This window comes from Neopsephotus bourkii, unplaced genomic scaffold (assembly GCF_033783945.1).
Source record: "Neopsephotus bourkii isolate Nb327-2 ecotype Australia unplaced genomic scaffold, CSIRO-AGI_Nbou_v1 NB_1767, whole genome shotgun sequence".
Taxonomy (NCBI): Eukaryota; Metazoa; Chordata; class Aves; order Psittaciformes; family Psittacidae; genus Neopsephotus; species Neopsephotus bourkii.
In genome coordinates, this window is record NW_026902241.1 from 7,244,323 (window position 1) to 7,267,570 (window position 23,248).

Here is a 23,248-nt window from a genome sequence, read left to right on the forward strand (position 1 = left end):
ATGAGCATTTTACAGAGAAAGTATGTATGTTTGTACAAAAAATCTGAAAGCCTTCCCTGCCAGTGCTGGTGGTGATGAGAATCAGAGTACCTTCTAAGTCTTACGTAAGACTGTGAAGCTCTTGTCAGGATAAGGTGTCCCTGCTATCGTACAAGTGAGTGTATTGTTTGCTTTGTTGCTGCACTCACCTTCCACATGGGTCAGGCTCAGTCGGGCAGCAGTATGGCAGAGCAGTATCGGCACTGCCTCTCACCAATGGATGCAACCTTGTGGATCTCTGCTCTGTAGCGAGCATTGCTACTTGATCCTTTTAAGGTAGTTCCTTCTCTACTGTAATTTGGTATAGGCTTCTCAGAGTTGATTGTACACAGAATCTAATAGTGTACCTGTCACATATGAAGATGAGTCAGTCTTCAGAAGTCCTTCATTGGCATTACACAATAAACGCATTTTGTTTGGAGTCTGTATGGCTGTCTTCCACACTGATGCCCTATCTATTGTGTGTGTGTTATATAGAAATAAGAAGTTAAATTGTATGGTACTCTTAGGGAACACTGTATGAGAATCTGAGGAATTTAAGTGCCTAATAAGTTCAGAAGCATTAAACAGAAGAATTCTCTGAGGAGCTTGGGGTATCTGAGGTTGAAGTATTGCTTGGGCATTGTTAATGAAAAGAAGTCATTAAAAAATTAAATGGAGTTCTTTACGTGAGCTCCCCATTTCGTGACATGAAACAAACATTTACTAACAGCAGCTTATTACATAACTGCAGTTCTCTTCTTTAGTTTTGTTTGAAGCCCAGTGTGGGAGATGGAATTGTGGTTTTATCTGGGCATCAGTATTGTCAGCGTTGTGTATTTCATTTTAAATGGTTTTATTTTGGGAAGTGTTTCCCCAGAGACTTCGTGTAGGGGTGAATGTGTAGTTGTTACTAGTGTTCAGAAGCTCGTGACTATTAATCCTACTCTGATAAAGATTAGAAAGCAACTTACTGCAATGGTCACTGACATTTGGTGTCCTTCAGGTCTTTTTAGTCCTAGCCCAGGCAGGCCTGAGCTACTGTGAATACAGCTCTGTGTTCCAAAATCAGTCACCACTGTTGTCTGTACACAGTTGGCTTTGTTAAGATTTACTGCTTGTGTCTTTTCAGTATTTGTATTCAGTGAGCAGTTGCAAGTGCTTACGTTTAAAGAATTACGTTTCAAGATACCATTTAAGGGTTTTTTCTTAATCTACGTGTTACATTGTACATGAGAAATACAAGGAAAGCATTGGAGGTTTAAGAGGATGAGAGGTTTGAGTCAATCACTTGAGCTTCAACTTAGTAATGCAAATCTGGCTTTAAATAACCTTATTGATGTTTGCTCAGAGTGGCTTCTTTTTGGTACAAATGGCTGAGCTTTGTTGTAGTTATTGTACAGGTAATATACTGTCCCTTTAGAGATTGTCTTTGTACCCCTGATGCAACCTCTCTTTGCTTTAACAGAGTGCCTGAAGAAATGCCTGGAGCTAAGATAGATTGCATCGGTGAGCCTCATTTGAATCAGCAACCAAGAGGGTAGGGCAGGCAAAAACAGGCACCCATTGCTCTATCTGAGCTCTTGGAAATTTGAGGGGTTTGGCTATTGATGAATGAGGTTCAAGAAGAGAGCTTGATGCCAGAGAATGAAGGTCATGACAGCATGTCTGAAAGGGTCCTGACCACTTCTGTGACTTACACCTTGAAGAAGGGTGGCAAGTGTCTGTTAGGGTGAGGGCATAGCAGGGATTTGAGAAGTACTAATAGGGTGGTTGCAGTAGTGCCAGGCACCCATGTCTTGAGACAGTATTGTGTAATAAACAGTGCCATCTTCTGGGAGGAGTCGGAATGATGTCCTTGTGGTCAGCATTAAAGGTGGGGTGTAAGTGGTTTGGGGGTTTTGAGATTTCTTTGTTGTTGTTTTGGGGGTTTGGGTTAGTAGCTTTTTGTTTGTTTTCTTTGCAGGTTTGTGGTGGTTTTTTTTCTCTATCTAATAAATGCTTTGAAAAACATTATATCAGAAATTGAAATAGAGTTCTGATATCTGGTAATGCAAGTCCACATCTTATGTCTGTGAATTATCACTGATACAGTCTTTAAGGAAAAGTTTTAAACTGTGTTTTGGTGTCTGTTTAAAAGAACAGATTTTTACCAACTGCTGAGCAGTACAGGGCGGTCTGCTTTGTATGCTGAAGTCCATTATTATTTTTGTAAATATACTTTGTAAAACCTAGATAATTGCAACATCTTTTCTCATAGGCAGTGTAGTGACCTATAGGAAAATACTGAAGATCCAAAGTAAGAATGATTGCTTCACCTTTTATTGCCTTTAAGTTGTTATAACTCCTTCTTTTGGAGATGTCAGAAGGAAAAAAATGTTTTCTATCTTAAAATTATTATCCTATAAATAGTTATGTTTGGGAAATAGTCACTGTGGTGCAAAATCTGGGATTAGAGTTACTAAAATTATCCTAGCAAGTGGAATGTAAGACTCAGCATTTACTGAGATTCAGTAATGGTGTCAGATCAATCACCAGAACTCTTACTTGGAGGAAGTGAGTAATTTTAGTAACTTTAATGGAACTATATGGGAGATGCAGCTGACATTATGAGGAGTTTTTTTCATTACATGCTTTCAATTAAATAAATAAATAAAGGAACCCAAGCAAAAAGCCAGTAACAAAATACAGCCACTTTGAAAAGAAAAATCAAAGTGTTAGAAAGTCTTTATGGCTAAAATAAATTGGATGACATATATCCAAAATACAAGAATTTGTGACCTCCTGGGTGGGGAGATAGACTTGGAACTGGTTTTATTGTGTCATGATTGTCTACATAATTTACCTGCAAAGATGCAATGGTATAATACTTTCTTAACAAACAAAAAGAAACAAACAAACAAAAAAAAAAACCACCAAAATTTCTTTGGCATGTAAATTATAAGCCTGTTCTGAGTATGTCATATTAAGCATGCTGTAATAGTGCATTTTGTGTTCCAGAGGGTCTCATTTTAATGACTATGGAGTCTGAGCTTTCTGGATGGTACAGTATGGTACAATTTTTGTCTTTTTGTTTTTGTTAGAGTGGTAATTGAAAATGTTTTAAGTTTTTCAGTGTTGGTGTTAAGTTGGATTGTCACACAGTATTTAAAGAAAATATCTAACTTTCAGTATGTTCTGAATGTTTAATAACAACATTAATTTTTACTGTGTGTAGTCTTTGTGTTTATGCAAGTCTTCAGTATTAGAGTTTTCATTTCTGCCATCTGAAAGTAATTTGGTCTTGATCTGTCTTATCATGTTTATTTGAAGTTGTTGATAAAAATCAGATGTTAAAATTTCCATTTCATGGGGTGGTGTTCCTTGAGCATACCTCATACTAAGTACTGTATTTGCTTAGATACAATTTTAAAGCTTTTTTTTTTCTTGTAATTTAGTAAATTAGTTCTCTGTAATTTAGGAATAAAGTATATATAGCATTATCCTACAAACTAACCTGAAAAAACACTTGTCTATACATTTGGAAGACCCCACGTAAATAATCCTGTTACCTAGAGAGAGTTTCACTATTGCATTGCCGTAGTGGCCACAAAGTTATTTAATAGGTATAGGGTTTTTTTGCTTACTGGTGGTGATTGCTATTCTTTCTGGCTTTTAATTCTGTCATTTTCTGATAATCACTTGTGCTCTTGGAAGCCCTAGTTCAAACCGTCTGTAAGAGTTGTGGTTTAATATAGGTGAATAATTCTCTGTAACCAGACTTTAAGATTTTCAGAGTGGATGGCACAGTATTTTATTATCTGGGTTCCCATTAACTTGGAAAAAGCTGTTCCAAATATCTGAAAAAACATTGTGTGAATAGACAAGATAAGCAAAAATACAAGAAATCCTGTTTAGCAAAGGAAGAATGCAATGCAGCTGACACTGACGCTGCTCTTTTCCATCTGACTGAGAATTTCAGCAGTGGCATTCAATATAAAAAACAAGGTAGTAACTTAACATTAGATGCTGATCATCTCTCTTGGGTTTCTTGTATCATGATCTTGTTTTCTGCTTCATAGGATACAGACTAAACAAAGGATAGTATTTCTGGACAGGCAGATCAGAAAATGCCTGGTCTTGAAAGTAAAATTGTACTAATCAGAAATATTTTTGCTTAGTAATGGAAAAAGTTAGCTTTTTTTACTGTATAGCAATGGAGTGGGTAACTCCAGGGAAGTAATGTATATTGATGAAAAACCAAGAATAAAGTATGCTATGCAAATAGTAATTACATCGTAAGAAGAATACATCTACATGTGCCATAATTATGATTTCTGCCTTAGAATAGTTGTTGATGTTCTGTTTGGAAAGCTACTCAAAATTTGTTATTTTAAGTAGTTGGTATCATCTAGAGTGGAGCAAGTTACAGTAAACTGAAGTTGCTTAAAATTTGTGGTGTCTATTCTCCCTCCAGCCGAATAACATAAGTTTTTAAAAGATCCCTTCAGGAGTACGTAAAAAACAATTAGTAAAGCTTGAGAAAAGAATTTGGAACCTTGACAAACAATTTCTATCAAGCACAGCTTACAGTTAACTCTGTTTTTATAATTTATGGTGTGAGCCTTTTTCAAGAGTTTTAAGGTATTTATCAACACCACTTAATGATACACAACAGGCAATTTTCACTTAATTTTAAGGAAAAGCTGACACAGTTTACCAGGTTTGCGCCTAATGGTAAGCAGGTAATTTGCTTGGTTAAAACTTGAAGGCATTTTATTCTAGGTCCCTTAGATCTTGTGCGCTAGTAAATTAATAAGCCTGACTTTCTTCCTGTCTCTTCACATGCAGGCAGAAGGAGAAGACAGCCTTAAAAAGATGCAGCTGATGGAGCTTGCAATTCTGAATGGCACCTACAGAGATGCCAACATCAAATCACGTAAGCATGTCATAAACTTCAGGGGTCAATGCCATAGTAATATTTGATTTGGTTTTGATTCCTAAAGCTACTTTTTGGCATATGTGCAGTGGCAGCTGTGTTTGAAAGTAGAAAGCAGTGAAAACCCAACAAAACACTAGGCAGCTGTTGCAAAAGATCTTCTGGAGATAAATTCTAATACTTTGGGGAGTTTTGTTTAGTTCATCATCTCCCCTTTCTTTTAACAGTATGTCTCGGTTGAAATATTTACAAATATATAGATAAATTCAACCCTTAAGACAGTTTTTTCTATTTTACAATTATTTTTTCTTAAATGCGTATAAAGGACAATAGACTCCTTTTCAATTTTATCTTTAGAGATGTAATCTGAAAATGTTACAGATGTCCAGGATACTGTGGATACATTTTTCTGTATTCTTCCTTTCATCTTGCTTGCATGTGTCCCCCCAATGTTACGTTTTTCCAACAATTCATCAACTGATTTCACAGCTGAGTTCACAGGGATCAGTGATGTAATGAGCCATTTTTACAGTTTCTTCCATTACATTTGTGTGAAAATGCTTTTGCAAATGCATGTATGCAGAGGTTTACACTTGAAAATTAATTAAATACACCTACTAACGAGAGTGTATACCTATTATGTGTAATACAAACTATTTTCTCTAGTGGAAAATCTAATTTCTCCTCCTGAAAATGTAGCTGCTGATACTGTTCCAAAGTAAATTTTGCTGTAGCTGTGATACAGATGTCAAATACAAGCACAGTTAAATCAGTCTTTTCACTAAGGGCCTACTGATATTTGCAAATTTGTTTCTCCACACAGTCACCATTTCAATGTTGAATATGTTTAAAGGTTGGAATGCAGTTAGGTCAATTTGAGACTGCTTACACCAGTGTAATTATTCAAATTTGAAAAGAGACATAAGCAAGGGCTTTTACCACTACAGTGGTAATGGTAAATCTTTCAGCCCTAGTGAACACTGTAATATTTAAAGCTAGATGAGTTTTAACTGTATTTTAGTCTTCAAATTATTGCAAATTTATGAGTAAAATGGTTTTGGATTAGTTGAAGTTGATGCAAACTATTGCATAGAAACCTTTGTATTAATTAGAACAATTTCTTTTATGTATTTCCACTGGTCTATTTTTATCAGTGTAAGTGGGAAGATTGAGATTTTTTTTTTTTTAACTAGAAATTTCCACACTCATATTCACTTCTTCTGATAATAGAGTTTCACTGTTTGTGTTTTGATTTAACTGAATTCTTGAGGGTCTAGAAGCAATAATGGTTTATTTCCATTTAAGAAAGTGAAAAAGTTGGAGGGTGTGTTTGTTTTGTTTAATTATGAATTCAGTCTGAGCACTTGTGATTTTTTTATTATTTTATTTTTTTAAACAAAAGAGTCTCAAATCAGAAAAACTACCACTGCATTTCTCTTTTCAGAACACCTATAAGTTAATGGAACCAGTGTAGATTGACAGCAGTGCACAGAAATCTATAAATTATAACCCTTTAAGATTGGCTGTTAGCAGCTGACATGTTAGTGTTTAAGAAGTTCATCTTGTTGTACCAGCAGGCTTCAAATAACATGCAATGAAATGTGCTAGCACAGTTTAAAAAACAAAACCAAAATCAAAGAACCCAACACCTGTTTTCTTCTAATACAAAGCAGGTATTTTATTTTGGGGAATTTGATATGGAAATCAACCATTTCTGTGTTTGTTACTTCATGCTAGAGTAGGAGAGGGGATGCTTTGTGTTTCTAGGTCATCTTTAACTTCATTGATCCTGGAAACTGGAACTGTGTATATGTTTAAATACGCTTTTAAGACATGTAAGAACTGTAGGTTCATAGGGCAGCTCTGCATAACTGAGTATCTGTGGACTCTATAGTGGCACTAAATTTTGTACTCTGATTATGACAGTATTTCCCTCGTATCTTCTGCATGCATCTCAGTCTCATGCAGTCTTGATAGCATAAATGAAGAAATGTGGTCAAAATGGAGCTTTTGTGCTGTGTAACCTGTTTGAGAAATCTACCTCACTGTTTTATAATGGCTTTTTTATTTTGCATGTTCATACTTAATCACACTGGAAAATGGAAAGCTGTTTGCATTTGAATGGTGTGCTTTGGCACTGTGTGATCAGCGCATGTACTAATGATTTCCTTTTATTTTTCTTCTTTCCTACTTTTCTCCTTTTTTCCCATTCTTTCCACGTTTTGTACTGCTATCTCCATACTTTCCTCTGAATTTCTTTGCTTACTGTAGCAGCCCTTGCCTTTTCTCTTGCAGCAACAGCCCAGGCTCCAAGGATTATTACTGGGCCTGCGCCTGTTCTCCCACCAGCTGCCCTGCGTACTCCTACGCCAGCTGGCCCTACCATAATGCCTTTGATCAGACAAATACAAACCGCTGTCATGCCAAACGGAACTCCTCATCCCACTGCTGCAATAGTTCCACCTGGACCCGAAGCTGGTTTAATTTACACACCATATGAATACCCCTACACGCTGGCACCAGCTACATCAATCCTTGAGTATCCTATTGAACCTAGTGGTGTATTAGGTAAGACCTTTGTATGTGGATGATTGGAGAATAAATTGCTTATGCTTTTGTGATATTTGCAAGGTAGAGGTTATGGGGCTCAAAGAAAAAAAAACTGAAGCAACAGTCTTATCCCAGGTGTATCAAAACTACATAGGAAAACTGTTCACATGGTGTAACTCTTAATGCAAAAAAATATTTAAAATGTTTGTGTGTTTAGTGTGTTAATAAGACTACTGAAAAGAAAACGTTTGTGTGATGCTGTATGGTAGATAGACAGGCAAGGAAAAAAACCCAAACCTAAGCAGTTGACATCCGTTATATGTTGTTTGGGCTCCTGTGAATAGTCAGATTTGTTTGTGCTCTCTTTAACATAAATTTTAATGTTCAGTATTCTGTGGATGAGAAAACTTCCTATTTTGCTATTCCTTTTCAGTAGTAAAGCTGGAGGGATCTTTTTTCAGTTTATAACCAGAAAATAATTTCAGTGAATTAATATAAAGCAAACTAAAGGATGACACAGTTAGCAATTTTATTGATGGCTTTTTTTACATACATCGGGTTGAAATGTCCATCATTCCTAATATTTCAGGTGATTCACTTGCTGTGTGAAGGCAAGAATGATAAAGCAGCCATCGCAGTGCAGTTAACTGGTCAATATGAAACAAGGAGTTCCAACAATTTCTTTCTTCTCTACCCTCTACACAATCTAAATAATCTTTCTCTTCCATTTGTTCTGAATTGTGTATAACCTCAGTGCTGCATAATGTTGATTTTATAGGACTTTGATCTTAGTTTGCTCAGTGGCAGTTATTGACTTAAACAAATTCTAAACATCTCTAATGAACACTAGACAGTAATGTTCAAAGTCAGTATTTTGTTGAAAGTATTGAAAAAATAGTTGTTCACTTATGTGGCAAATACTTGTTGAGTTACTTGTATGTATGCATGCTCCCACACTATACTTTTTACAGTAAAAAAGAAAATGTATTTCAGGATTAGTGAATCAATAATAAAAATTATAATATTTTAAAATATTAATAGGACAAAATATAAATATAGTAGGACAAATGTACGCAGAAGGTCTATCTTTAATCAGCTTATAGTTGTGAGCTACCCCATAGCCAAACTTCGGTGAGCATATGATGATGTCGTTTACTTATTTTTTACAAACATGTAAATATCCTCCTGAGCTCCTCTACCCCTAGTCTGCAAGTCCACTTGGGATATGTTGTGGGATAAGCTTACAGTAACAGAGGTCATAGCAGTAGCTGTCAGTTGCTGGTTAGTGGCAAAGTCCCCTCCTGAATTCAGTTAATAGCGAGTAAAGAAATACATTATTGCATAATAATAATTGAATATGATGCAGGGAGCTTTTGGATTTCTCTCAAAATTTTCTGTAAGGAGTGGGGAAGAGTACTCTGAAAATGGTATCTGAAACCATCACATTCTTTTTGGGCATAGCTGTGAGAACACATGTGTATTGGCCAAAACAGATCTCACCAAATAATTGTATTTAAAATAGGAAAAAGCAGGGAGAGAGTGGGGAGAAGACCACACTCTCACTTAAGTAGCACTAAATCAGTAGCTCTTCATACATCTGCTCTATTATCTGAGCAATTGTATAGAGTTAACTGAATTAAATTAGTTTTTATTGTGTTTTATAATATGCTCATTCTCATTACTAGTATATTATATTTTGTCCATTTTTGTGGTGGACCTTTAAGATGTCTTAGCAAAATTATTTCTAAAATGACAGAGAAATGCATCCCTGTTAGTATTCTGGGGATATTGGTGTTGGGATCAAATTTTAGTTGGTGACTAATTTTCAATTCCCTTCCTTTTATCTTCAGGTATGGCTTTCCCAACGAAAGGCTAAGAATTCAAGAACGGTCTTAACTGATCCTTCATCAGATCTGAATTTTAACAAATGCTTAGTTTTCAGCAGCCTTGAAAAAAGCTTGGCCTAGCAGTCAGTGACTTACTTGCACTTTTTTGCACATAGATTTAAAATAAAAATAGTGCTATTAATTGGATTAGCTCCTATTATTACAGAGTAGCTGTAATTTATGAGTGTATAGTAGTATACTGACTGCTAAGTGTTCTATATAGTGTTTGCTTTACTAATCACCTAATTCATTGCAGTTCATACTTATTGACTTAAAGTTTAAAATCACAATCTGTAGGCTTGAAGAATTGCTTTAAAACTTTTTTGTGGTAGAACTGGAAGTGATCTTAAGGTTAGCAAATAATTGTCAGTATTAAAAGATGGCATTATTTAAAATAGTCCTGCTGCAAGAAAGGCACTTCAGTGAATATGTGACTAGTAAAGCTTAAATGTGCTTGGGTCTAATAGATTTCATGAAATACTGTAATTTTGGGATTGTAAATGAATGGATTAAACAGGTTAAGGCCAGGATGTTTAAAATAAATGCAATATTAATCTGCACAGATAAACTTCTTTTTAAGATTAAGATTTGAAACTACTGTGCCTTAACTTGTTGCTTTTCTTAAAATGAACTTTTGTAGTTAATGATCATTTAAATCCATTTTGATAAACCTGCTGTTAATGTTTTCTTTGAATGTTTTCTAACTTTGTCTTGGTAATTGCAATTTAACTAGGTGCGGTGGCTACTAAAGTTCGAAGGCACGATATGCGTGTCCATCCTTACCAAAGGATTGTGACCGCAGACCGAGGTTAGTTTAGTTCTGCAGTTCTTGTTTGTAAGAAGTGCTTTGAGTGTACATGAGATTTGCAACACCACAGCTGGTTAACCAAATACCCAGTTTTCACCCATTCATTATTTTTCCCCAAAATAAGAACAGTTCGCAATTTAAAGCTTTGGGAATGCTTGTGGTTTTAAAAACATTTTGTAAACTTGGCTTTCCCAGCTCAGTTAAATAAATAAGCTTTGTGATGCGTTTAATATAAATTATATAACTGATTCCCTTTTTAAAACTATTTAAAGATTCATCTGTATCAGGAAACACTATGAATTCACTACTACAGTAATTAATTTGGCCATGTTTGCCCCTTCTTCCCCCAGTTTGCTCTTTTAATTGGTGTGGAAATATCAGATTGGTGTTGCAAAATAAAATGAATGGATGGTTGCTTAATGAGAAAGAAGTAAAGGAATAAATGCCTCCTGTCTGTGTCTGGAGAAATCTGAAGATTTAGCTTCCTTTTTTTCCAATAAACTTTTGAGCCACTGTACTGTATATTATGAGGAGGATGCATGTTCTCAGATACCTGACTGAATTCAGAAAGGTAAGGGCTGTGAAGATACTACTTCAAAAGTTGTTTGAGTTTGAATTACTGAGGGTGGGGGAAGGGAGCGTGTTTTGGTTTTTTTTACCAAAATCTATTTCTTGGTATTTGCCTTTTGCTGCTAAAATGTGTAACCTGAAGGAGAAGCAACTTTTGAAGTCCTGTTGGTGAGATGACATCCAATATTTGGGCATCTCTCTTTAACCCTTGAATGGAAAGTAAATCTTCATTTTTCTCCTGTTCCTCAAGTGTAATGCCTTTGGACCCCTGAATGAAGTAATTAAGCTTATTGAGAAAAGTGATATTTTCGGTTTATTGACATTGCTGAGGAAGAAGTGTGTGGGATGAATTCTTATCCCATCCCTGCTGCTGACTCACTGTGGGTTTCAGCAAGTCATTTAATCTCTCTGTGTATGTTTTCCCATCTGTGAAACAAGGATAATAATACTTCCCTACCTCACAGGGGTGTTGTGGGGGTTCTTGTTTTGTACAGGGCTTTGAGGATGCAAAGCGTTACGTGCCAAGTATTATTATTCTGCTCTCATCAAAATCAGTCTTGTGCAGGCTTCCATGATATTGTAATATGCAAAAGTCAAATCCTGGTGACAGATCTGACATCTCCTAATATTGACTATACTTCACTTCTCACAATCTTCCATAAATTAACTACAAGAAACAATACAGATTTCAGGCAGTACAGAAAGAAGGGCCCTAATGGATAGTTGCTATATTTGTGCATATGTTTTTAGGCTTTACACAAAGTACAAAGCTGAGAACAAAACACTACTTAAGTTTTCTGGAAGAGTGCTTCTTCTTTTCTATCACTGCACACTATTTACAGCCCATTGGCTTTTTCTCATTTCTCGAGAACTTTTCAATGGGCAACAGGGTATAATCATATCCCATGGGGGAGGGGGAATGAAATAGAAAAATAGAAAAAAAGGTTAAAACCTATCTCTGTCAAGAGTAACGGATAGTAGGGGTTTGGTTGTCTTTGAAAGCTTGACCAGATGTTGCAAAAGACAGTTTGTGCTAATGGTCTTTTATGATCTGCAATGGTAGTTTCGGGTGACAAGTGAAACTACCTTTTTATATAATTAGATATTTGCCTGAGACAGCTAGGAAGTATACAGATAAAGCACGGGGGGGGGCGGAATATACCAATTTGTAGTTTAAGTTCATCATTGTAGTGTTTACTCAACATAGATTTTAAATATTTTGCAAAGAGCCTAGATGTTTCATCTGGGTCACTTACAAGTAATTGAAAGCAATTATTGGTATCAGTTCACCTTTTAAAATACAGCCAATTTCTGATGTTACAGTGTTCATCTCTCAATATTGCAAGCTCATATCAGTATTTACAATATTCACCTATTTGGTAGTGCTGTCACCAATATACTTCTGCAGCTGTGGCCATGAAAAACAATGTCAGCAAACCGAAATTTTTTTCTTTCTTTCTTTCTTTCTTTCTTCAATACAGAACATTTTTTTTAATATAGTTAAATATCACTAAATCTATATTCACATTCATTGGGTCTAAAGTTGTTTTCATTTTTGGGTTTTTAAATTCTAAATCCACTTTCAGATGACTTTGTAGTACTACTGCATTCACTTTTTAAGTAGGTTTTATTCTTTGCATAGGGTGTGGGTTTTTTTAGTAGATAAGCACTGCATTAAAAGCAAGAATCCCCAAATGTTTAAATGGTTTACTCTTACAACTAAGCATTTAGAATTGGTGAAGGGTTGAAAAAGTATAGCTCATTTTAACTCCCCAGTTTATAAATAATACAAAATTGAATTTGATGCATATAACAGAGAGACTGACTGACTTAATTGTAATAAACTGTAAATGGTGTTGCACAGTTGAGAAACCTGTGTGTACTGTAGAAGGCCAGAGACTTGGCAGAGGATGTATCACAGGTGTACTGGTATTTTTAAAAGGTAGCTTGCTTTGATTATAAACTCCACAAGAAATATTAATGCTGAGAATTTTCTTGAATGTTTTATCAAACCAACTTTCACATAATTTATATATAAATCTTAATACCATTTAATCAAAATTGTTATCAGTATCAAAATGCTTTAAGAGTCTGTTTCTAGTATACCTGTAAAGTGGTGAGATTGTGCCACATAAGATATTTATTTTTATTTTTGCTTATTTTTGAAAGAGCCATTTTAATTTAAAGGAATCCCACTTAGCATGATTCTGAAAAAAATCAGGGAGCATGTGGTCTCATTTATGTTACAGTAGCAATTTTTTTGTAGTGTTATGAACTGTATCCTAAATGATAGGCCATTTCTATTATGTGAAAGTAAATTAGCCCACAAGAAGGATTGCTAAATCAGTGCTATCTGTGAATATTACACCTACTGGACTTCATTTTATGTAATGGCACAAATCTGACTTTGCACTGAATACCTTTCTCACTTTCATCTCCTCTGCCTTAGTCAAAATGGCAACAGTACAAAAACTTTTATCAACCTCAGAATTTATTTTAGCTATAATTAAGCTGTTGAACGAGTCTTAAAAAAAATATAAAAAAAAATCATACTACTGTTAAGTGGACCAAGTTTGGTGAAGGAGAATGTGAGAGAATGATTAAAGAAGGAACAGCTCCAGAACATTTGGAATGATAACTTTCCACTTGAGAACTTTTTTATGTTTTACTGTAATTTGTTTATGGTTTTGGGGTTTTTTTTTTTTTTTTTGTTGTTGTTTTGTTTTGTTTTTAAGAGAAAATAGTATTTACAGGTGGCTTCTTTTAAAATATAAAAATATAAAGCAGGAATGTATATGAAATGTCAGATTCTATTGTATTTGCAGAGTATTAGCTTTGAAAATGAATAAAGAGAGCTGTTTGTAGTTTTAAAATGCCTTATTAGTACCAATTAGATATTTTCTCTATTTTTTGATGTACTTAGAGCTTTTAAGTATAGACTTTAAAATGGCAGGACTTTTACACTGTTTACATGCAAGTGCATTTTATAAGTGTCCTATATGTGTAAAATAGTATTTTGAACGGGAAAATGCTGGCTAAAGTAGAAGGCTGAGCGTTTTCCTGGTTCCCACGGTGATGCCTACGTTGCTAGACTACAGTTTAGTATTGCTTTGTATCATGAGGCCAAGAAATTCCATGTTGTTTGTAAATAGAATAAATGAAAGGCAATAAAAAATTTATTGAACAAAAACCCTTTGTTTGGCCCATAGTTTGTTGATCCAAATTGTTTCTCTAAGTCCAGAATTCCTTAGATGACTCCATTCTTTTAACAACCAGTTATTAATAATCACATCCATCATTAATAGTTGCTTTAATGCTTGCACCTGGGGAGATACTAATGCTTAATAGCAGTCAGATACTGATGCTGTGCACTGACTGTTGTTCCAGAAATCTTCTACCCAGTTCCAAAACTGTTCATTGTTTTTTGTTTTCCAGTTTCCTTCATCGACTGCTACTAACCATTAGTCGATAGTTGTATTTTATCTCTATTTCTCCTGTTAACCAGTTTTGTGGGAGCGGGCTTCTCCTTCACGTGTCCAAATCATGATGGAGGGCTGTCATGATTTTAATGCATTCTGTAGATGGTGTCAATCAGTATGTCAGAATTAAACATGCTTGGTTTTTATTAGTTGTGATTAGTTTTCATGTTGTCATTAAGCCGTCACTAGCTGGAACTAATCTCTTCTCTATCTTTTCTTTCTTTTTTGTTTTGTTTTTTTTTTTGTTTCTAACCACCCAGCCGCCACCGGCAACTAACCTATGACCTTCTGACCTCTGAACTCTTCACCCAATGATGACCTGACCATGCCTGCCTGCTGATCAGTTAACTGGTAAACGCCTTTGCTTGCCTGTCTTCAGTGCAGCGAGCTGGGGCACTTGTCCGTTCGTCTTACCATCTAACAAAACAGACAAAGAAATTGTTGTCCTCCAACTCCGCTTTTTGTTGTTCTCCTGTTTGGGTGAAAGTGGTTCTAGAACCTGCACTGAATAGTAGTAAAGCAATAAGGTCCAACTCATCCCTCCGCACTGATCATCCTCTAGTGTCCTGCCCCAAGCGAACGGTAAGGAGGCCTCGCACGAGATGGAGACAGATGTCCCTTAACTACCCGATGACAGAGGCAGTTACTGTGAGAGACTTCTAGGAATATTTTTCTTCTCAGAAAAAAAAAAAAATAAAAAAAAAAAAGAGAAAAACTAAAATAAGGAAGTCAAAGCTCTCTCTGAATGTACTGTGTGATGATGCATCATGCATGAACCTTTGGTCAGGGATGTCATTGGGGAAGGGATTCCAAAAAGTATTCAAAATTTGATATGCTGTTTAGTCACTACCGGTGCCCTCAAAGGGCAGATGTTGCAGCCTTTTTTTCTATTGCCTGCCAAATTGGACATTTTAAAGGAAAGTGTGCCATGAAATGCAGATGACGATGACTTTTTAGAGCTACATTAATGCAGAGAACAAAACAGCAACACTATTAAAACAAAATCTGCGTTAAATTACTTTAACCATATTTTAATCTCCTCGGAAGATTACATGAGAACAAGGTACATGCATTATGTGTCACATTACTGGGCAAACTGTTCAAATATTTTTTTTAAAACCTCCCTGTATAGAAAAAAATTCATTAAGGATGTAAAAGCCATGCTTGCCTATTTGCTGTATACATGTAATGAAATTGTAGATAAAGTGTAGTGCATTGAAACAAAATGAACAAAAAAGTAGATACTTTTACTATACAAGGGTGCTGGTGCAGAAAAAAAAATATATTTTTTGAAATGTAGCATTTTATACTTTCAAGTGTTATAAAAAAAGAAAAAAAGAACAAAGAAACCCTTTATTTCATTAAATGATTTTTTCTGGTGGTTGTCAAGAAACAAAAGACCAAAAGAGCCTTTTAGTCTTTCTTTTTTATTTTTTAAGTATTGGAATAAGTCTAAAGAAAAGGAAGTGCCTTATTTTCTTCATGGTCATTTAGTCAAATGTCTTGTATAATCAGCTTCTCCCTCAGACAAGTTACTGCATGCCACTCAGTCGCCCAGTATGTGAAAGAAGCTGTGAGGGAAGACAAATGATGAGTTGACCATATTAATTACCTGATTTTTGCCATAACTAGTGTGACGTGACTTTGCCAAAATCTCATTTCATAAAATATTTGTTAAGGTTTTGCCAAACCAGCCCATTGGTATTTCAACCACTCTACTTTTTAAATCATAGCAAATGCCATACTTGTGTAATGTAAACCAAAGGGTTCCGTGATACACTGTCTCATGCTAAATGAGACTATTAGCTGACAAAAGCTTTTAGAGCTGGAAGTATGTCATTTTTGTTCAGGGATGGAGATGAGTATTTTTGCTTTCGGTTAGAATAAATATACATCAAATATAGTAGGCTTTGGCATCACCCAGAAAACTGATGTTCTGTGGGTAATGAAATCGAAAGTGCTTAGCTGGTTTTCAGTGATAGTCTGAGTATGTCCCTGGTTTTCACAAGCAGCTCCTGCAGTGACAAACAGCATGCAAGTTATTTATATCAGTTCTTCCTTGATTATTGTTAGATTTGCCCACTGGCTTTTCCTCATAAGGTAAGCAGGAGAAAGACATCAGTTAGTTTTTTGAAGTCCAGCTGTACTTTATTTTTAACCCTTATTTCCACGAGATTCATACAGCTGAGCAATTGCAAGAGCTGAAGCTGTTGAACGCACAGTATTTAATTCTGACAACATTAAGTATTACTTTGTGTGGGGCTCAGTACTAAGCTTGGCAAATATCAGGTGATAACTTTATTCCCCTCTTGTCAACTTATTCTCCTCCTGCAAATCTTCACAGCTTCCAAATGAAAGGTCAATAGTAAGCTAAGAGGGCTTACATTTTTAAGCACCTGCATGGTGACCTCATCTTACATCTTGTCTCACCTGGAAATAATTATCAGTTTATTTACTATGCAATAGACATTCATCCTTGGTATTCAGCTAGCTTTTTGTTTATTGTGCCACTGGCTTTGTCTTCCTGTTACACATACAGTTGTGTTGATCTTATTTACAGTATATGCTGTGCCATTTTGATTTAATTTTGGTTGGTTGGTTGAATAAACTTGCGACACTCAAAACATTTGAAGAGAGATTTGCTAAAACAATACCAGTATTTGATCCAGTTTCATCTCAACTATGATAAAACTTGGACATTTTAGATGTTTATCAAAGGTCTTTTAGTGGGGCAGAGGGGAACTGTATGAAATAGACGTGTGACATGTGAAAGTAATGTTTGCTCTGAACAAACTTCTGAAAATTTAGTTGACAAAATTTTGGATGAACTTAAAAAAAAAAAGCATGACTTTGAAATCTCTGAATGCCTTGGTTCTCAGTATTATCATTCTTTAATTACTTTTTCTTTATTAAAATAAGTAGTTTTAAGACTTCTTTCTGACAGTATTATGTAATTTTTTTAGAGTGGGTAGATGGGAGTGTCGCTTGTATGTAACCGTACAGATGACATGTATTTGTCTATTCTTTATTATCTTAGTAGTTTCATGCAATGTATGTACCATAACCAACCTATTGCCTATGAGAAACATGTAAGATAATGTATTTACAGCCATTGTTACAAGTTTATAATGTATTTTTCTATCTTGTTTTATATGTATGTTATATAACATTCAAAAGAATTTTTTTCCTGATTGAGAAAAAAGGATACAAAATGCAAAACCCACAATTTTGATAACTGAAAAATTGCCAATTGTTTTGCAGTACTTTATTATATTGGGAGTGTTGTCTTTCTTGGGCTTTTAGTTAGCTACTGGATGAATACATTAGACATATTTGGGTTTTAGTTGGGTTTTTACATAGCTTGCATTTAAATTCTTTGGTTCTTTGCTGTTTCTATTAACCCATAGCATTATTTTAATAAATGTTATAATACCAACCTACTAACTCTGGACTATGTCTGTTTATTAACCATTACATGTTTAATTAAAATAAACAAATAAAGACGGAAGAATGTAAAGTCTTGAGTTACTGGACTAACCCTGGAGAACGTGACCACAGATAACACAACGTGACTTGTTTTTATGTTGTTTGTCGGCTTGACATTCTGCACACTACTATTAAGTTGGCTTTGGTCATTCTGGCCTTTTACCTTGGGGAATAGGTGCCAGTAGAAATGGGAACAAAGTAGCATTTTTGAGGCATTCTTCTTGTAGAGTCTTGCCACTTGCCTTTCAGCATCTGCATTACTAATTCCACACTTTCTTTTTTTCTCTCTAAAATAATGACTGTCGGCTCACAGCAAAAGAGCAAAGATGCCTGTATATTGGTAAATCGTGATGGTGTACAGAAACCAGTTTGATTCTTTGTTGAACCATTCAGAGGTTGCAGTTAATCTCGTAGTAATTTGTGATTTGTTGGTTTTGGCACCTGGTTCACTGTTGCATCATGCGACATTTCTAAGCACAAAATACTTCTAGATAGAATTACCATACATTTAAATCTGGAGGTTTTCTTTGCCACAAGTGCCTTATTTTCTTCCTGCCACATGGTTTTGAACTTTTGTTTGTACTTCTGCTATAGTCTATCAGTATTGTGTAGCTCAGGGGAGTACGATTTCTGTAAGCCAAAGGTCAAACCAGATCATTTCCTAATGACTGCAGAAAGTACAAAAATACACCTTTCACTATATTACCAAGCAACAGCCATTTCAGATTCCAGGGCTGTCTTTATGTCATCTTTATCCCTGTGGATGACTGTAGCAACATGAATGCAGGGAATTGAAATGGAGAAAATGCTGTTTTGAATGTACATCTATGCAAATATTTTTACAGAAACATTTCTCTCCGAAAGCTTCTGCTGCCTGAGGCTCCTTTACATATCCCCAGGTTTTTCTCCCAGATTTGTAATCTTAACTGGACAGTGATTGCAGCTAATGTCAAGGGAGATCCTCAATGTAGATAACTCTTCAGATATCAACGGGTTTTGTGAAAGCTTAGTCTTCTCGTGTAGATAGTAAAAAATCAGATGAGTCTTTGCATCTGTTCAAATGCCTTCTTTAATTTATGTTTGAAATTACATATCTTGAAATCCATGTGATATAAAACTTTTATTTTAAGAAGTTCTCACAGTATTTGTAGGAATTAAAATAGAATGCATGTTTATAGAGAAAAACAGTCTAGCTCTGATGAAGATGTTAGTTTTCTAATGGCATGTAGTTTTACTTGTACAGGAATCTTTCTTAATTTAACAGATCATGAATACCTTGCTATCCTCAGCGTCAGCCACAGGGAGAGGATAAATTTAGACATTTAGTACAGATAACATCAGGACCTTTTGGTTGTCCTTTCAGAGTCAAAAATATATGTTCCTAAAGAATTTTGTCAGAAGGTTCAGGTGAAAATATTCAGATGGGACAAAAGATTAGTATTCTATGTTGAAGAATACTTCTGTTCCCAAAACTACTGCCTTTCTGTAATATTTTTATTGTTGTGTATTTTTATTACATACGAAATACTGTCATACTTTGTCCACAGTGCATTTGTCCACAGTGCATTTCATCTCATTCTTCTTTATATGCAGTAGTAAAGGTTGCTGTAGGTTTTGAAGTACTGGTAAGCTGAATGACAGCAAAAAAGGAAAACTCTAAAGTCAAAATTTTGTATTAGCTGTTATCCACCAGGTGTATTTCTCAGTTTACATAAGTGCCTGTCTGAAAATTTAACTATTTTATACTTTGCCTGCTTATAGTAAAGAAATGAGTTATTTTTAAAGCTGAATTTAAGGATGACTTCAGTATTGCTACATCGCTGAAGCCAGGTTGTCCTGTATTATTATTCTGGGTTTAAATTGTCCTAACATTTGAAAGATCATACATTCAAGTCAATTGGAGAATTGCTGTTTGATCCAATCAAGTGGGATTTATCTTAAGGTAAATGTTATTTTTTTCAGTAGGTCAGAATATAAACAAAAGCATCCCAGAGCCTTTCAAAGTAAAATTTGAGCAATGCTATTCACATCTTTAAAGTGAACTGTTGTAGCAAAGTACAACAAATTTGGTTTCTCCAAGAGTTTGTTGGGTGGGTTCTTGTGCTACCAGTCCAGAATATAAAGAGTCTTCAGTGGCATCTTTGGAATGTTTTAAATGTATACTGACAACATTGATACTTTATTTGAACATACCTTTAAAAATTAATCCCAAATCCATACGTAATGAATGGCTTACTCCTAGATTGTACTCTGTGAGGGGGGACCACTAAAAAGCTTTTCTGCCCTGAAAATGTAGGGAAACATGGAAGGGTGTTGCCATCCATTAAGAAATTGCTTTAATTTGGGGGAAACAAAAGTACACGAAACCTGATTTTTTGTGTCTTTGTAAAAATAGCAGCCGTCATAATCGGCACATTGTACAGAATGGAATCTGAGTAACGCATTCCTAGGTCTGGAAGTACATAATTGGTTTTGGAATCTCTATTATGTTTTTAATAAATTTGATATATTTTTCTAAAACACTATTAATGGAATAGTGTCCATATAACACATGAACCTTAGCATTAGCACATGGTAATCAATGTTGAATCAAACTGGTTAACAAAAGTACAGTGCTCTTCTTTCTATGTGCCTGCGCACTAATTGCAGGTGGTATGGTTCTGTGTAGGAGATGGGTGTTGGGCGCAGCAGGTCGCGGTGCTAATTTCTTGGTGCCAGCAGTTCAGATGTCCATCTTTGACAGCAAACTAACTGGGAGAAATCTGATTCCCAAGGCAAAAATTAACTGAGATGTTAGAAGAATTAACTGAGAAAACACCAACATCAAACAACATACATACATATATGCTTTGACTTGTATTAATGGCAGTTTGTGTGAAACATATAAGGTTTTGTTTGTGAAAAATAATGTATTCTGAAGGGGGAAAACAAACATGGACATTGCCAAAACACATGTAAATAAAACACCATTTATGACTGTACATTATGTGCAATAAAGTAACTGGAAAAAGTGCATGTACTTTATCCTCAAAAGCAAACTGACAGCTCTCAAAGCTGTAGCTAGTTCTATTTTCTGAAAAGTTAAATTTTATTCTGTATCCAAACAGCAGAATAAAGAATGTACATTTTTCACACTTCAATTTTCATTGATGCTTTTAGCAGTGTTACAAAGGATGTTCATTGTTGAAGAGGCTTAAATTTCATGGACCTCTGATTACCAAGGTATTTTCTGCTCAACAGTTTCTTATTGCATATGCTGTTGTTGTCTGTAACTGTAAATAAGGCAAGTATGCATTATGTACTGGAAACATGCAGATCACATTTTGAATGTAGATTTGTGGATGCACCGATTCTATCAATTTCTGAAAGACAGCCAAGTGACTTTTCTGTTACTGTATCTCTGTAATGTTACAACTTCATAGAGCAAATAAGGAAGAGGAGTACTACTTTGTAGTAAAGCTAGCATACTTGTTGGGGGGATTCTGGTTGCTATAGAAAATAATAACAAATCTGACTATTATCTAGTATGAATCAAGTGAGAAACACTCTGGAGAAGAAGTAGATTATAGTGTTTTAACTATTTCAGTAATATTTATGTGATGATAGTTTTAACACAGTTTCTTTACCAGGGTATTCTTTGCCTACGAAGTCTTTCTGCTTTACACTGTTCAAATGAAAAATGGTTTGCTTCAGATGTAAGTGTACAGTGGATGAAATATGACATCTTCAGGAGTCTGATAGAATAGGGGAAAGGAAGCTGAATACCAACATTTAGGCACACATCCTCTCCTGTGCTCCTCCAGGAAGGAAGTAAAATTTGCATACTTAGCATTACAAAGTAGCTTCCATGACGAATCTCAAACCAAGTGGTGGCATATAGTTATATCTGAGGTAGCTTTAATCTTAGTAGTTCACAGAATGTAGAGATGCTGTTTAGCATGTGCCACTCCAGAAGGTAAAGCATCCCTGGACATTGTTGCGGTTACTTTGGATGGCAATACAAGCTTGCCTGTACACTGTAGTCCTGGCTTGAAGTGTGGGCGCAGCCTCACTTTCTGTGTGAGATGGCTTTGCAAACCCACCTATATCCCTGGAAAACAGAATTGTAATTCCTTATGTCTTGCACTAAGTCAGTAATACCTGTTAATGATCCTGTTCATGCTAGGAACTGCATTTATTGGTCTACAAAATAAAGCTAGAAGTGGAATCTAATGATTGGAAAGTTTCTGTTGATAGATTTTGCTACTGTTCTACCAATGCTTTGTGTGTAAGTGGAGAATGGCCTAACATTATGAGATGTTTCCTGAATGTTTTTACTACAGTTACCGTAGTTCCCTTGAGGAAATACAAACTTAATCATTATCTGTGTCAAAATAATGGGAAGCATTTGTACCAAAGAGTGCAAAACTCAGTGTCTGAAATTACTGTCTTTGACGGTCAGGTCTACCAACATCAGTAGGCTGTTTTCTGTACCCCTGTTGTTCTCGAACAGTTAAAAATAGACAACTAACAGCTCCTGTTGAGTTGAACTCTTAAAAATTATCAATCCCAAGTAACCAGTAACTCCCCAAACTAGGCATTTTAAAGTATTTGTTACAGAATAGCATAGCATATATTTGCCTTTTTTAATTTCTGTCACTCCATTTTCAGTGTTTTTATCTTCAGCAACAAGGTTGACTGCTTTGAATAGTAAACTGAATAAACTCAGTAGTGAGGTTCAAGAATAAAACACCAAATAATGGCACGCCTCTCAACATGGTATTTCAGCAACTCATCACTTAAGTGAAGGTGCTTTCTCTCAATCTTGGATATTTGTAAATCACTTACGAAGACAAGAGGCTAAGTAGAGAAGTTACTTTTGTTAGTGGGAGCCTTTCAGAATGAATTCTGTGGATTTTCAGTTCCCTAAAGGTTGGCCTTTCTGAAACAAGTGGTACTTTCACTGCCTGAAGCTGGGAAGACCCCAGGTCTTCTTGCTGAATTACTTCTTGTCAGTAATTCAGCAAGCAATTATCCCAGTGTTACTTCTGGCCTGCTTTCATAGTCTTAAATAACAAAAATGAAACCCATCTTTTATATCCAGATCTTTTTAATATCATGAAAAATGTATCAATCTCTACCTTGCAGGGCAGTGTTTTACAAGGATATTTTTAAATCGAAATTACTACAGTAAAAGGCAGGTTAAGTGAACAGGAGTATTATGGGAAACATGTTAGTGTATGATAAAGATACTAGGGTCATTATTTTGGAGTCTCACTGTATTACAGGCATTAGAAATGCAGAGGGTAATAATAGTGTAACATTTAACTTGTTATTTGCTTCAACTGTGGCTTCCATGCAGGCTGGTTTTCATGGGACCTTGTACAGTTCGGAGGAAACAAAATGGCAAGATACTGCAAAGCACTCCTACATACATGCTTTTTACATGGAGCACAATGTTTTTCAAAGGGAGGTTTTTAGGTCTTGGCTTCAGATTTTAGGTAATACATAGTAAAATAGTGATGCAGGAAGCATAGTTTGTTATTCTACCTTC

The 23,248-nt window shown here is 35.4% G+C and overlaps 1 protein-coding gene across 9 annotated transcripts in view; it reads left to right on the forward strand.

Annotated features, from left to right (window-relative positions):
• Positions 1–17,669, forward strand: part of QKI (QKI, KH domain containing RNA binding) — a 155,451-nt gene extending 137,782 nt beyond the window's left edge. For 2 of the 9 annotated variants that reach the window (XM_061378742.1, XM_061378746.1), the window contains 4 exons: positions 4,849–4,936; positions 7,208–7,504; positions 10,106–10,180; positions 14,490–17,669. In XM_061378742.1, coding sequence (XP_061234726.1) covers positions 4,849–4,936; positions 7,208–7,504; positions 10,106–10,180; positions 14,490–14,506 — 477 coding nt within the window. In that variant the 3' untranslated portion in view covers positions 14,507–17,669. Of the gene's footprint in view, positions 1–4,848; positions 4,937–7,207; positions 7,505–9,336; positions 11,554–14,489 lie in introns of those variants that run through there. The other 7 variants (XM_061378745.1, XM_061378748.1, XM_061378747.1 and 4 more) reach the window with 5 other exon arrangements.
• Positions 17,670–23,248: the final 5,579 nt, after the last annotated feature.